Here is a 14,447-nt window from a genome sequence, read left to right as displayed (position 1 = left end):
CAGAGTGCTGGAGGGAAGATGCTCGCCGGAACACAGAGAAGAACGACCTTGAATATTGCGCGAAGTTCAAGTGCATCTGATGACTGTTGAGAGAGGTTGATGCATTCATCCTTGTCAAAAGAAGAAGGCTTTCACTTTGATTGTAAATTCTTCCCAGAGAATACAGCTGTGTTCGGGTCTAGACTTCAGCGGTGGCCATGGCGAGTGGCGACCGGTTTATTGATAACGGACCTGCCAGGGCGACACAGTGGTCTGCTGACCCATTGCACCACCGCGCGCCTGCCAATCCACATACGCAACAGTCGGTCGTACCGCTTCTGCAAGAAGCCTTCCGCTTTGCTTCGCCGTGGCTCGTTCGCTAGTCCATGCCCCGCCAGCTGTATTGCCTCGCCTGGTTCTCTCGCGAAGTGCTGCCAGACTTCTCTAGTGACTGCCGTAAGTACCAGCATTAATCAAAATTTCCCGCTGTGCTCGTCTTTGATGGTATTGCCCAAAGCTCCCTCTTGCTCTAACCGAATTTAAAAGCCAGTTTTCTGTTGTTTAGTAGTATAAGTTTATCCTTACTTTCTCGTACCGTAGAAGAGTCAAGCTGAAATGACTTATTCGTGTGTCTGAAGTGTGTACTTCTGTACGTGGTAGTGAAATAAGGAAAGGTTACTCAGGCGTGTGAAGAGTGAGTGTATGGTAAATTTTAACAGCTCTCTGGAAATTTTGTTATTTTTTTTAACAGCAAACTGTGACATTTGTTACCTATACGTTAAAATTTGATCAATGCGAAACTTAAATCAAGTGGAAGTGCGTAAGTGCGTGCAGCGCGTTTTTTCGGTTGTTAATTATTTTACGTTAGTCGGAACCTGGTTAACACTAGAACGGTATCTAGCCAAATAAACTTTGTCAAAAATGCTGTGCAGAGGTTGGAATTTAAGAGTACTTTGTGTGTTACTTTGGTCTCCAAGTTTTGAGACCTCTCTTAACTAGAGATATGTCCAGAAGTAATCGCGTAAACAAGGCCGATGACTTCGTATTCTCTGCCTTCCTTGCCCAGCAGAGTGAAATTACAGATTAGCCCCGTAAAAACAAGTCTCTCCCGCCAAATGCCTTACACACCGCAATAAGTTATTCTTTTTGGCATGTTTCAAAATTTTGTTGCATACTTTAGAAACGTATTAAAAGTAATATTACGTGTATTTTAGATGTTTCATTCTTGAATTCAGTGTGTAATATAAAGTTTACTTTTTTATCTTTAGTATTGTATAAAAGAAATATTGTTCTGTGAGCTTATAGTGTTCATGGTTATAATACAACCTGCAAATTTATTCTGAGTATTGTAGAACTGTTCCAACTTCTCGTATCAGCTATTTCTGTTCGTCTCTCTTTGCTGTCTTTCATATTCCTTTTACATGAGAGTTTTGCTCACTTTCCTTCAAGTCGTCACGGCATGCCTCCTAGTACGCTCAGAAAATGCGATCGTACTAGTGCTGAATTGCGTAGTAGTTAATTATGTTCCGGCTCCATAGCTGAATGCTTAGCATACTGGCCTTTAATCAAGGGGTCCCGTGTTCGATTACCGGCTGCGTCGGAGATTATAATCTTCATTGGTTAATTCCGACGGCTTGGAGGCTGTGTGTGTTCTTCAGCATTAGAATTAATCATAGATAAGAGCCCCAGCTTCACAGTCGTGCAGGTCGCCTACAGGCGTAAACCCGAAAGAACTGCACCAGGCTTTACCGGAGGCCACGCGCCATTAATTATTATTATTATTATTATTATTATTATTATTATTATTATTATTATTATTATTATTATTATTATTATTATTCCGTGCTGAGTATCTCGGATGGTAGAGCGCTGGCTTTATGAGTCCAACTTGGCAGGTTCTATCCTGGCTCAGTCTTGTGGTATTTGAAGGTACTTATATACGTCAGCCTCGTGTCAGTAGATTTATTGGCACGTAAAAGAACTCCTGCGAGTCAAAATGCCGGCACCTCGGCGTCTCAGAAAACCGTAAAAGTAGTTAATGTGACGTAAAAACCAAATTATTATTATTATTATTATTATTATTATTATTATTATTATTATTATTATTATTATTATTATTATTATTATTATTATTATTATGAGTGCGGATTTTATGTTGCTGTGATGCACCCATTTGAGTAATTGTAGCTATTTGGATCAGGTCTTCCAAAATACAATACAAAATACAATTGATATTGCACTATTTTCCTCAAGTAAATCCATATAAACCGTGGATGGCAACGCACATACTTTGTAATGTGAAAGTTGATGCGGCTTGGAATCGAACAATTGAATTCGGGCACTGAGAGAAGGGTTGTGTGAAGGTGACTTTGTGGCCTCAACGAACCATGAGAAAACAACCCTAACAGATAATGCAATGGAAATTAACGAGATGCTATGACTAAAGATGTCCCAAGATTCGAATGTGAAACAAACCACATATTGGGTGAAACCGAGGTGTCCTACCCGCAAGACAGAACAAGACCAAATTCGTGGTATCTGGCATATCAACCGCAAGCTCGTTTCTGTAGCAACAGAGAAAACACTTCAACCCAATGATCTTTTAAACATTGCTTTTCAAAAAAAATCATCTGGGAATGAATATCTTACTCGGTGAATCTTCGTTTATAACTGTGGACGTAGGGCAAAAGTGCGTATTCCAAAACATAACTTTTCAGGATAGAATGTTAAACATTCAACCCCTTCTAATAAATCAGGGATTTGCACTGTGGATATACTTGGTGCAAATACGTGAATAGAAATGGATAATCAACCATGACAGATCCTATAACGGAATATACAATTTTTATTGCCATCTTCTTGATAAAAAGTACGCATTTCTGATAAAAAAATGTTAGAAGAGACAAAAATAGTTAAGTTCACATAAGTAGTCTTGCTTTCATTATTACTGTTTTTGTTAAAGCAGGAAAAACGGCATTTTTGAACATGGGTAGATTTCCCGGGTGAAAAATTTAAGCGATACACTTACTTTTGTTTGAGAACATATACATAAATTAACTTGATTATACAGTGTTTATTTATAGTAAAATCTTCTAAACACTAGGCCCTAAGTAAGAATACGTAAGTAAAGTTATTTACTTATACACAAACAAATTAACGTGAATGCTGACCGTGGGAAGTAACATAAATGTATAGGCCTATGTGTTTTCTTTTACACATTCACAACGACTCTGACCTGGCGATACCTTCTTAAAGAGTGCTGCACTCCGCCCTTGCTACTCTCAGTTAACACCAAATGACATGGTTCTGAGAGTAGAGGGCCGAACCTTTGAAGCTGCAATAGTTTTGAAAAACTGAGTTTCATACCACAGAGCCGACATCCTAAATATGGTTTCTCCTCAGCTAATCACATTTCCTCAAACTGCGACGGTGTAATTTAACAAGTGTCGGGGTATTTTTTGTAATTATATTCCCAAATAAACACATCTATACGACCAATACAGACAGCACTGGAACACAGGATACCAAATCAATATTTCCACTTACATGACCTCACAATGTGTGCTATCAAGAGTAACATATCTGGAAAAGCCTTCCAGGGGTTTGCTGCTTACGAAACGTGGGAGGCAATCATGGAACACAGCTGAGAATGGCACTAATTTAACTTATGTGTGCAAAAAATCTTTCCTTTCATTTTCCCGATTGATCTCCCTTGGAGAACTCTGAATTGTTTGTGAGGTCTAGGGAGTCTTCCATTTGCCCACCTTTCATGGACCTTCCATTTCTTTACCGACAATTCAATCTTGAGAGAGATTCAACACTGTGAAATTTTGTCAATTGGTCACAGTGGATCTTAAGATGATGTAATGAAACTGTGTATCTAATAGCATCCTTTCCCACCTTCGTACCCGACCGTATTAGAGTCACACGTAGTGCATATTTAGACAGTTAATAGAAGTCAAATGCACAGTAAATACATATTATTTTTACAGTGAAGTGAGTCCAGTAAATTTAGGGATTCCACGTGTCATGATTTGTATTTCAGCTCCAAAAATACTCTTCGAATGGGTTTACTTCGGTGACACAACTTACTTATTAAATCAATGGGAGATTTCTTCTGTGTGGCACCGCGAAGTATTACTAGTTTTGGAATATGCCTTCTAGTACGATTTCTAATTAGCTAAGTTCAAGTTACGATGAACAACGACCATTCATGGAAAAAACATTGTGCCCTGAAGATTTCCGCAATTAAGCCACATTGGGCGTTGTCAGGTCTTGAGTAGGTGACCACGTACTGTTGGCTGGTGGAGGAATGGAAAGGAACTGGCCACCATAGGACAAGTTGGTTGCCAAAGTCCAAGACTCGATAAGGCAATAAGTTAATCTACTTTCAATGGTGCAGAGCTGTAATTGTGTCATGTGTCAATCCTAGATGTTAGAGGTATAAATAGTGTTACCATTTCAAAGCGTAAGCATAGGTGAAGTAAAAAAAAAAAAATGTATGACGAGTGGTACACTATAACCTGAGCGTGAGTTTTGCAACGCTAAAGTTTAACTAATGCTAGGATTTTAGCCAGATTATGGTAGGCTATCCTGCCATTGAAATCCTCAAGAGATAAACGTAAACAACTTTAGGACGTTCTAGGACATATTGCTCATAGTTGATGCCACGTAACTATGCTTATGCTATATTGATTACAAGATTATTTCCACTAAACGAGTTAAGTTAAGGTTTGATCCATTGAATACTACAGATTTAAGTCGAGATTTAAGTCCAAATAACTTTTTCTTTGGTACTGATTAAAGTCGCACTAATTCAGGTTGGTTTTCGGTGACGGTGGTATAGTAAAGTATTAGGCGCGTGGAACAAGCAACTCTGACATTTATTAAGGAACATTTGCCCGGGCATTTGCCCGATGTAAAATTGAGAAACCATGGAAAGCCATCTTCAGGGCTCTCAATCCGTCTCCCAAAAGCAGGCTTACAGTTATACGGTCTGTGCCGCGCAACCAACTCTCTCAGTGTCCAAATAACTATTGATCATTCTAGGAGCCAATAGTGAATGGTAGTTGCTCCATGAACTCAAACACTGAATCTTTTATATTAAACAAAACTCGTAGCACATGCAGCCCATTATAGGCCTCGGACTGCCAATATGACTGCTGCCCAACCAGATGGCCTGCAGATATTGGAGTGCTAAGTGATCAGTCCAACGATATCATTTTCAGTATTGCTTATTTTTCGTGACCTTTTATATTACTGATATTAACACAGGCTACGATGCTAATCAGTCAAATGCTTCGAGAGACAAACGTAGATTAACATATTGTGTAGTTGCTGCCGATCATTACACACGTATGACACTAATGTGGCCGTACCCCTTACATCACTGAAATAGAGTGTAGATCTGTTGGAAGTACGAGAATTATTTCCCAAGTAACCACATAATATTTGATGAGGTATTATTCCATGGTGATAATACTCATGTAATTATATTAATACTACATTAACCATGGAGCTATGCCTACCCGAGGCTCGGTTCACTCTGAAGGGAAGGCGATAACTTTAGAAACGTGACTGGAGAGGCGCATGGTCCTACGTTCATTTAGCCAGCAACAGAAATGAGTAACATCTTAATACCTGGAAGTAAAGGTTGGTGCCGAAATTACAGATAGTGGGCGCCTTTGTCTTGTAATCGCCCAGGGGACATTTATATAGCCGCTATGGTGATGATTTGACAATGCTATTGATTTTATGTCCCACTAACTACATTTACGGTTTTCGGAGATGCGGAGATACCGGAATGTTGTCCCGTAGGAGTTCTATTATGTACCGGTGAATCTACCGTCACGAAGCTGGCGTATCTGACCACCTTCAAATACCACAGGACTTAGTAGATGGTGAGCAGAGTTAGCTCAGCTTTACATACTCGACGACAATGGGGAGTTTACGCTTATTTTTGTTCATACTAGGCTGTAGTTCAAGACAATTTTAAAAAAAAGATTGTTCTAATAGGGTTTATGTATCGAAGGGCTAAATGGTTAGCGTGCTGGCCTTTGGTCACATGGGTCCCGGGTTGAATTCCCGGCAGTTTCTGGAATTTTAACCATAATTGGTTAATTCCCCTCGCACGGGGACTGGGTGTATGTGTCGTCTTCATTGTCATTTCATCCTCATCACGACGCGCAGGTCTCCTACGGGAGTCAGATCAAAAGACCTGCATCAGGCCTCTCCGTAGGCCACACGCCATTATTATTATTATTATACAAATAGTAAGTGTATAGCATAGCAGTATTCCGTACACCGGTAATCTTAAGAATGCATAACAACTGAAGTGATATTCAACAACTAGCATTATAATTCTCATGTTTGTACTTACGACAAGGAATAGCTACAGCCGAAAAGAAGAGACAGTAAACTACTACTTTCTTCGAAGTGAAATGGGAAAGCTCACAAGTCCACTTCGGTGATGGTTTATCGTTGAACTGGACCTGGAATGCACCAATGTCTCTTATTTCATGTATAATGACCACTGTGACCAATGATGAGGGATAAGTAGCAACATTTATTAGTGAAGTCCATTCTCTAATTACAGTATGTTAGAAGTTCTTAAGATGTTCACATTCAACCTTATTGTAATCCTTGAAAAAATATTGTGACCAAATAATTAAAAAATAATATTAATACGTTCCAGAATTTGCACCTCAGTCCTACTCGTTGGCTGAATGGTCAGCGTACTGGCCTTCGGTTCAGAGGGTCCCGGGCTCGATTCCCGGCCGAGTGGGGGATTTTAATCGCTTCTGATTAATTCTTCTGGCTTGGGGACTGGGCGTTTGTGTCTGTCCCAACATTCTCCTTTTCATATTCAGACAACATACCGCACTACCTACAACCAGAGAAACATGCAATAGTGATTACATCCCTCCATATAGGGTTGGCGTCAGGAAGGGCATCTGGCCGTAAAGCAGGGCCAAATCCGATGTGCGACGCAGTTCGCACCCGCGACCCCACAGGTGTGGGAAAGAGCGGTAGGAAAAGAAGGAGAATTTGAACCTCAAAGACATACAGCTTAAGCTGACAGTGCTCAGCTATTCTACAGGTAATAATAATTTCGTGTGGCTATTTCTAGCCGGGTGCAGTCCTTGTAAGGCAGACCTTCCGATGAGGGTGGGCGGCATCTGCCATGCGTAGGTAACTGCGTGTTATTGTGGTAGAGGATGAGAGAGTGGTGTGTGAGTTGCAGGGTTGTTGGGGACAGCACAAACACCCAGTCCTCGAACCATTGGAATTAACCAAAGAAGGTTAAAATCCCCGACTCGGCCGGGAATCGAACCTGGGACCCTCTGAATCAAAGGCCAGTACGCTGACCATTCAGCCAACGAATTGGACGTTCTACAGGTGTGGAGGCTATACTGAACAAACTGAAACTTTCTTTCTTAATCCGTTTACCCTTCAGGGTCGGTTTCTCCCTCGGACTCAGAGAGGGATCCCACTTCTACCGCCTCAAGGGGAATGTCCTTGAGCGTGAGAATTTGGGTGGGGATACAAGTGGGGAGGAGGACCAGAACCTCGCCTAGGTGGTCTCACCTGCTATGCTGAACAGGGGACTTGCAGGGGAATGGGAAGATTGGAAAGGATAGACACGGAAGAGGAAGGAAGCGGCCGTGGCTTTAAGTAAGGTACCATCCCAGCATTTGACTGGAGGAGAATTGGGAAACCACGGAAAGTCACTTCGAGGATGGCTGAGGTGGGAATCGAACCCCATCTAGTCTGGTGACCTCACGAGGCTGAGTGGACTCCGTTCCAGCCCTCGTGCCAGAACCCAGGCCTCCGGGGGTGGTAGTTAATCACTCTAATCACTACACCACAGGGGCGGACACAAGTTCAAACACTGCTGAAAATCGAAAACTCCATTATGCGGACTTATGGACTGCGGGGTTCCGGGCGTGCAGCTACTGGCTTGCATTCGGGAGACAGTGGGTTCGGACCCCACTATCGACATCTCTGAAGATTTTTTAAAAGTTATTTTACGTTTTCGCTCTAGGCAAATGCTAGGACTGTACATTAATTAAGGCCACAGCATTACCTTCCCGTAACTACCACTACCATATCCATCACCATTACCACCTCATCACCATTATCCCCGTGTGTGTATGGAATCTGCGTGATCTGTTTGCCTGTGGTATCTGCAGTAATGTGTACTTATCTTCTCCGTCAACGTGGTCTGCCTTTTTTAAGGTCGCCATAAGACTATCTGTGGTGATAGAGAAGTTTCCATTCGCTTCCCAGTTCCCTATTATTTGACTGACGAGGCTGATTGAGCCGATTCATGGACTACAGCCGTCTCCTTCTCAAACCTGCCACTAATGACATACACAATATAGACATATTGACGTAGGTTGACGTAGGTTGACCAGTCCTACAGTACCTACTATCTTCTAAAAGCTTTCACTCCGTACCCTAATGGGGTACGGCTACCCTTGTAGAGGGTAACGCTCTCTCTCCGGCCAGATGTGTTGCGGTGATTTTACGTGCGGAGAAGGGTGAGAGGGGAGCGCAGAAGTAGGAAAATGTAACACAAGAATGTTCTCTGCAAAATAAATGAGAGCGTGCCGATTCGTCACCCTCACACTTGTGCAGCACAGTAGCTGGTTTTTGTGAGACATTCGTCGGCTAATTGCTTCCCTGTAGATGTAATTTGCGGTGAAGGAAGAGGGTGATGACGTATTAATTACTGAACTACTGGTTTTTTTGTGAGTCAGTATAAAGAAAACGTGTGTATTTGTACGTGCACATTTCTTGGAACCAACCGAGATAGCTCCAAACGATTAAGCACTAAGTAGAGCGCACATTATTTCTATATCCAGAAGATCAATGGATTCAAACTCCTTAGTTGATGCTCCTGAAAGAAAATAATTTCCTGTGTTTCTGCTCCTTGTATGTACCATGAAAGCATGCTAATTTGTAGTTTTACGTGACTTTCAATCATGCGATCCGTTGCTGTCAGCTTGCATTCTGGAGATGGTGGGTTCAAGAACCCCACTGTCGGCAAATCTGAAGATGGTTTTTCGCGTCGCCATAAGACCTATCTGTGTTGGTGTGACGTAAAGCAAATAGCAAAAAAAAAAAAAGAAAAAAAGAAACTATTTCGCCATCTTCGAATTCCTTTTTATAAAAGAATTTTGTTTAATACTGCAGGTATTTTTGAAATAACATTTTCTACCTTGTGTATAATACTCTGATTTCACACATCTTTTTCCTTGCTATATATCATAACTCGCCACTTCATAGTCCGGCCCCATGGCTAAATGGTTAGCGTGCTGGCGTTTGGTCACAGGGGTCCCGGGTTCGATTCCCGGCAGGGTCGGGAATTTTAACCATCATTGGTTAATTTCACTGGCACTGGGGCTGGGTGTATGTGTCGTCTTCATCATCATTTCATCCTCATCACGACGCGCAGGTCACCTACGGGTGTCAAATCGAAAGACCTGCAGCTGGCGAGCCGAACATGTCCTCGGACACTCCCGGCACTAAAAGCCATACGCCATTTAATTTTACCACTTCATAAAATGATTCACTGTCACAAAGACTGCGTTAATTGACAAATGCCTGGAATTCAAAAAAATTAAAAGTCACGTTCCTGTATTTTGGTATCCACGGAAAACTGGAGGTCTAATGGATATTAACACGATAATAACAGCCACGTAAATCAACTCGCTTTTTTTTGCTTACTTTCACCAACTGTTGGATAAAAAAATTGGGATTTAAACTCGAGATTGCCAGATCGAATTCCAGCGCAGTAGCTTGGCGCTTACGGGTACTTCGATGAGAGCTCTATATCAGTAGGTTTACTGGCAATATAAAGAAACCGCCAAGGCAGTCATGCCGCTTCGTTTCCTGGCTGCCCTTTCATCAAAAAAGCAATTAAGGTACACTACAAACAGTCACGACACCTACAAGCAAAACCAACACCAACACCACTACTCAGTCTACCTCCTCAACAGCCCCCGCAACCGAACCCAGGACCAGCCACTACCTCATCCAACCTGCCTATCACAGACACAAATACACTATTACAGTTATTACTGAACCTACTCCTGACCCATTTCACGCTAGTACAACCAATACCCAGACCCTCGAACCCAAGTACCACCGAACCCACCCCGCCAAGCATAGCGTAAGAAGCAAGAAACCACGCCTCACTTCCTAAACACCGCCCAGCCTTCTCAACAGCCAGCCTAAACCTAACAACAGCAAAATCCTCAACCAAAGTTATACATCCACAATAAATCAGAACCACCCCAATTAACGAAGCACTGGAAACACCGGTAGCCGAGGCGGAAATAACTAAAAGCTGCAATACCACATGCTGTATTTTCTAAATTTTAAGTATCAATAACACCTGATACGCATGAATATAAATATATTCTAGCGCACAACCCAGCGACAGGGCCCGATATAGTTAAGCAACTTCGGGCTTGGTCAGAGTATGGATGGGTGACCATCTGGGCTCGACCCCTGCCGCTGGTTCGAAAAAATTTAGATAATCTCCTAAACAGCCATGGCACGCACCGAATAACGTTGGGTTTTAACCATATCTGCAATTACAGTACGCATAATGCAGTAAAACTCCACCATTTATTATTATTATTATTATTATTACTACTATTATCAACTTTTATATATTTTTATTCCTTTTATACTTATTTTCACAAACAGGCCAGGTGAGGAGCGCGGCATAGCGCACCGGTACTGGCACCGCAACCGGCACCCCCTAGGGGGTGTCCAAACAGAAACATGGGGTATTTGGAGGAAGTGTTTTCCGTACTGGCTTTTGGTTCACAGGGACTCGGGTTCGATTCGCGGATGATCTTCGGATTTTAACTGTGAATGGTTAATTTCTCTGGCTCTGGGACTGAGTGTTTGTGTTCGTCTAAATACACTTCTCTTCAACTGCATGCACCTGGCTAGAAACTACCTCAGGAACACTCAATAGTGAATACATCCCCCACATGGTGTTGGCATTAGGCAAGTGGCTGCGTGGGTCGGGTCACGGAGCAATCAGCTTTCATTCGGGAGATAGAGGGATCGAACCCGACTGTCGGGAGCCCTGAAGATGGTTTTCTGTAGTTTTCCATTTTAACACCAGGCAAATGCTGGGGATGTGACTTAATTAAGGCCACCGTCACTTTCCACTCCCAGCCCTTTCCTATACCATCGCCGCCATAAGACCTATCTGTGTCGGTGCGACGTGTAGCAAAATTTTTAAAAAAGAAGGAAAGGCATTCAGCCATAAATCTGGGCAAAATTCTCATCAAGTGGAGACTCCAATAAATTGGAAAGAAGACCAGGAAGCGGTTGACCCTCCGTGGCTCAGACGGCAGCACGTCGGCCTCTCACCGCTGGATACCGCGGTCACTCCCGGCCACTCCATGTGAGATTTGTGCTGGACAAAGCGGAAGTGGGGCAGGTTTTTCTCCGGGTACTCCGGTTTTCCCTGTCATCTTTCATTCCAGCAACACTCTCCAATATCATTTCATAGCATTTATCTTTCTTTTTTTTCTGCTAGTTGCTTTACATCGCACCGACACAGATAGGTCTTATAGCGACGATGTGACAGGGAAGGGCTAGGCGTGGGAAGGAAGCGGCCGTGGCCTTAATTAAGGTACAGCCCCAGCATTTGCCTCGTGTGAAAATGGGAAACCACGGAAAAACATTTTTAGGGCTGCCGACAGTGGGGTTCGAACCTACTATCTCTCGAATACTGGATACTGGCCGCACTTTAGCGACTGCAGCCATCGAGCTCGGTATAGCATGTATCAGTCATTAATAAATCACCTTGGGAGTGACGACCCCATTGTAATAATAGCCTATATGTTGTTTGAGTCATCAGTCCACAGACTGGTTTGATGCAGCTCTCCATGCCATCAAATCCTGTGCTAACCTTTTCATTTCTACATAACTATTGCATCCTACATCTGATCTAATCTGCTTGTCATATTCATACCTTAGTCTACCCCTTCCGCTCCTACCACCTACACCTTTTTCAAAAACCAACTGAGCAAGTCCTGGGTGTCTTAAGATGTGTCCTATCATTCAATCTCTTCTTCTCGTCAAATTTAGCCAAATCGATCTCCTTTCGCCAATTCGATTCAGTATCTCTTCATTTGTGATTCGATCTATCCATCTCACCTTCAGCATTCTTCTGTAACACCACATTTCAAAAGCTTCTATTCTCTTTCGTTCTGAGCTAGTTATCTTCCATGTTTCACTTCCATACAATGCCACGCTCCACACGAAAGTCTTCAGAAACATCTTTCTAATTCCTCTATCAATGTTTGAAGTGAGCAAATTTCTTTTCTTAAGAAAGCTCTTCCTTGCTTGTGCTAATCTGCATTTTATGTCTTCCTTACTTCTGCCATCGTTAGTTATTTTACTAACCAAGTAACTATATTCATCTACTTCCTTTAAGACTTCATTTCCTAATTTAATATTTCCTGCATCACCTGCCTTCGACTGCACTCCATTACTTTTGTTGTGGACTTATTTATTTTCATCTTGTACTGTTCACCCAAGACTTCGTCCATACCATTCAGCATCTTCTCGAGATCTTCTGCAGTCTCAGATAAAATAACAATATCATCGGCAAATCTCAAGGTTTTGATTTCCTTTCCTTGGATTGTGATTCCCTTTCCAGATTCCTCTTTGATTTCCTTTACTGCCTGTTCTATGTAAACATTGAAAAGGAGGGGGGACAAACTGCAGCCTTGCCTCACTCCTTTCTGGATTGCTGCTTCTTTTTCAAAGCCCTCGATTCTTATCACTGCAGAATGATTTTTATACAGATTGTAGATAATTCTTCGTTCTCGGTATCTGATCCCAATCACCTTCAGAATCTTAAATAGCTTGGTCCAATCAACATTATCGAATGCCTTTTCCAGACCTACGAATGCCATGCACTTGGGCTTGTCCTTCTTGATTCGATCCTCTAAGATCAGACGTAAAGTCAGGATTGCTTCACGTGTTCCTACATTTCTTCTGAAGTCAAATTGATCTTCTCCCAACTCAGCTTTAAGTTGTTTTTCCATTCTTCTGTAAATAATACGTGTTAAAATTTTGCAGGCGTGAGATACTAAACTAATGGTGCGATTGTTTTCACACCTGTCAGCACTGGCTTTCTTGGGAATAGGTGTAACAACATTCTGCCAAAAATCGGATGGGACTTCTCCTGTGTCATACATCTTACACACTAAATGGAATAACCTTGCCATGCTGGTTTCTCCTAAGGCAGTCAGTAATTCAGAGGGAATGTAATCAATTCCAGGTGCCTTGTTCCTATTTAGGTCGCTCACAGCTCTGTCAAACTCTGACCTCAAAATTGGGTCTCCCATTTCATTAGCATCAACAGCCTCTTCTTGTTCCAGAACCAAATTATCTACATCTTCACCTTGATACAACTGTTGGATATGTTCCTGCCATCTTTCTGCTTTGCTTTTCCCCTAGAAGTGGCTTTCCATCTGAGCTCTTAATATTCATACACCTAGATTTCCTTTCTCCAAAGATTTCCTTGATTTTCTTGTATGCAGCATCTACCTTTCCTAGGACCATACAACCTTCGGCATCCTTGCACTTCTCCTTCAGCCAGTCTTCCTTAGCTACCTTGCACTTTCTATCTACTTCCTTCTTTAATCGCCTGTATTCTTTTCTGCCCTCTTCATTTCTAGCATTCTTGTATTTTCGTCGTTCATCAATCAGGTCTAGTATCTCCTGAGTTATCCACTGATTCTTAGTTGATCTTTTCTTCCTTCCTAACATTTCGTCAGCAGCCCTGCTGACTTAATTTTTCATTACTATCCAATCTTCCTCTATTGTGTTTCCTTCAGCCTTTTAATTTAGTCCATTTGCAACATGTTCCTTGAAACAATCCCTCACGCTCTTTTCTTTCAACTTGTCTAGATCCCAACTTTTTGCATTCTTTCCTTTCTTCAATTTCTTCAGCTTCAGACGGCATTTCATGACCAACAAGTTGTGGTCAGAGTCCACGTCTGCTCCTGGAAAGGTTTGCAATCCAACACCTGGTTTCTGAATCTCTGCCTAATCATAATGAAGTCTATTTGATACATTCCAGTGTCTCCAGATCTCATCCACGTACAAAGCCGTCGTTTGTGGTGTTTGAACCAAGTATTGGCAAGGACTAAATAATGATCAGTGCAGAATTCAACCAGCCTACTTCCTCTTTCGTTCCTTTGTCCCAATCCGAATTCTCCTACTGTATTACCTTCTATTTCTTGGCCTACCACTGCATTCCAGTCTCCCATTACATTTAGATTCTCGCCACCTTTTACATATTGTATTAAATCTTCTATCTATTCTTTCGATTTCCTCATCATCCGCTGAGCTAGTAGGCATATAGACCTGCACTATTGTGGTGGGCATTGGTTTGGTGTCTATCTTGACGACAATAATTC

General features: G+C 42.1%; 1 protein-coding gene across 1 annotated transcript in view; it reads left to right on the top strand.

Moving 5' to 3' along the window:
* Nucleotides 1-310: 310 nt before the first annotated feature.
* The window catches only part of LOC136862875 (uncharacterized), a 238,822-nt gene continuing 224,685 nt past the window's right edge, over nucleotides 311-14,447 (top strand). Inside the window, exon 1 of the mRNA XM_067139145.2 lies at nucleotides 311-435. Coding sequence (XP_066995246.1) covers nucleotides 366-435 — 70 coding nt within the window. The 5' untranslated portion in view covers nucleotides 311-365. The remainder of the gene's footprint in view (nucleotides 436-14,447) is intronic.

Source organism: Anabrus simplex, chromosome 2 (assembly GCF_040414725.1).
Source record: "Anabrus simplex isolate iqAnaSimp1 chromosome 2, ASM4041472v1, whole genome shotgun sequence".
Taxonomy (NCBI): Eukaryota; Metazoa; Arthropoda; class Insecta; order Orthoptera; family Tettigoniidae; genus Anabrus; species Anabrus simplex.
Note: the sequence above shows the minus strand (reverse complement) of the source record. Positions and strands in the feature narration are given on the sequence as shown.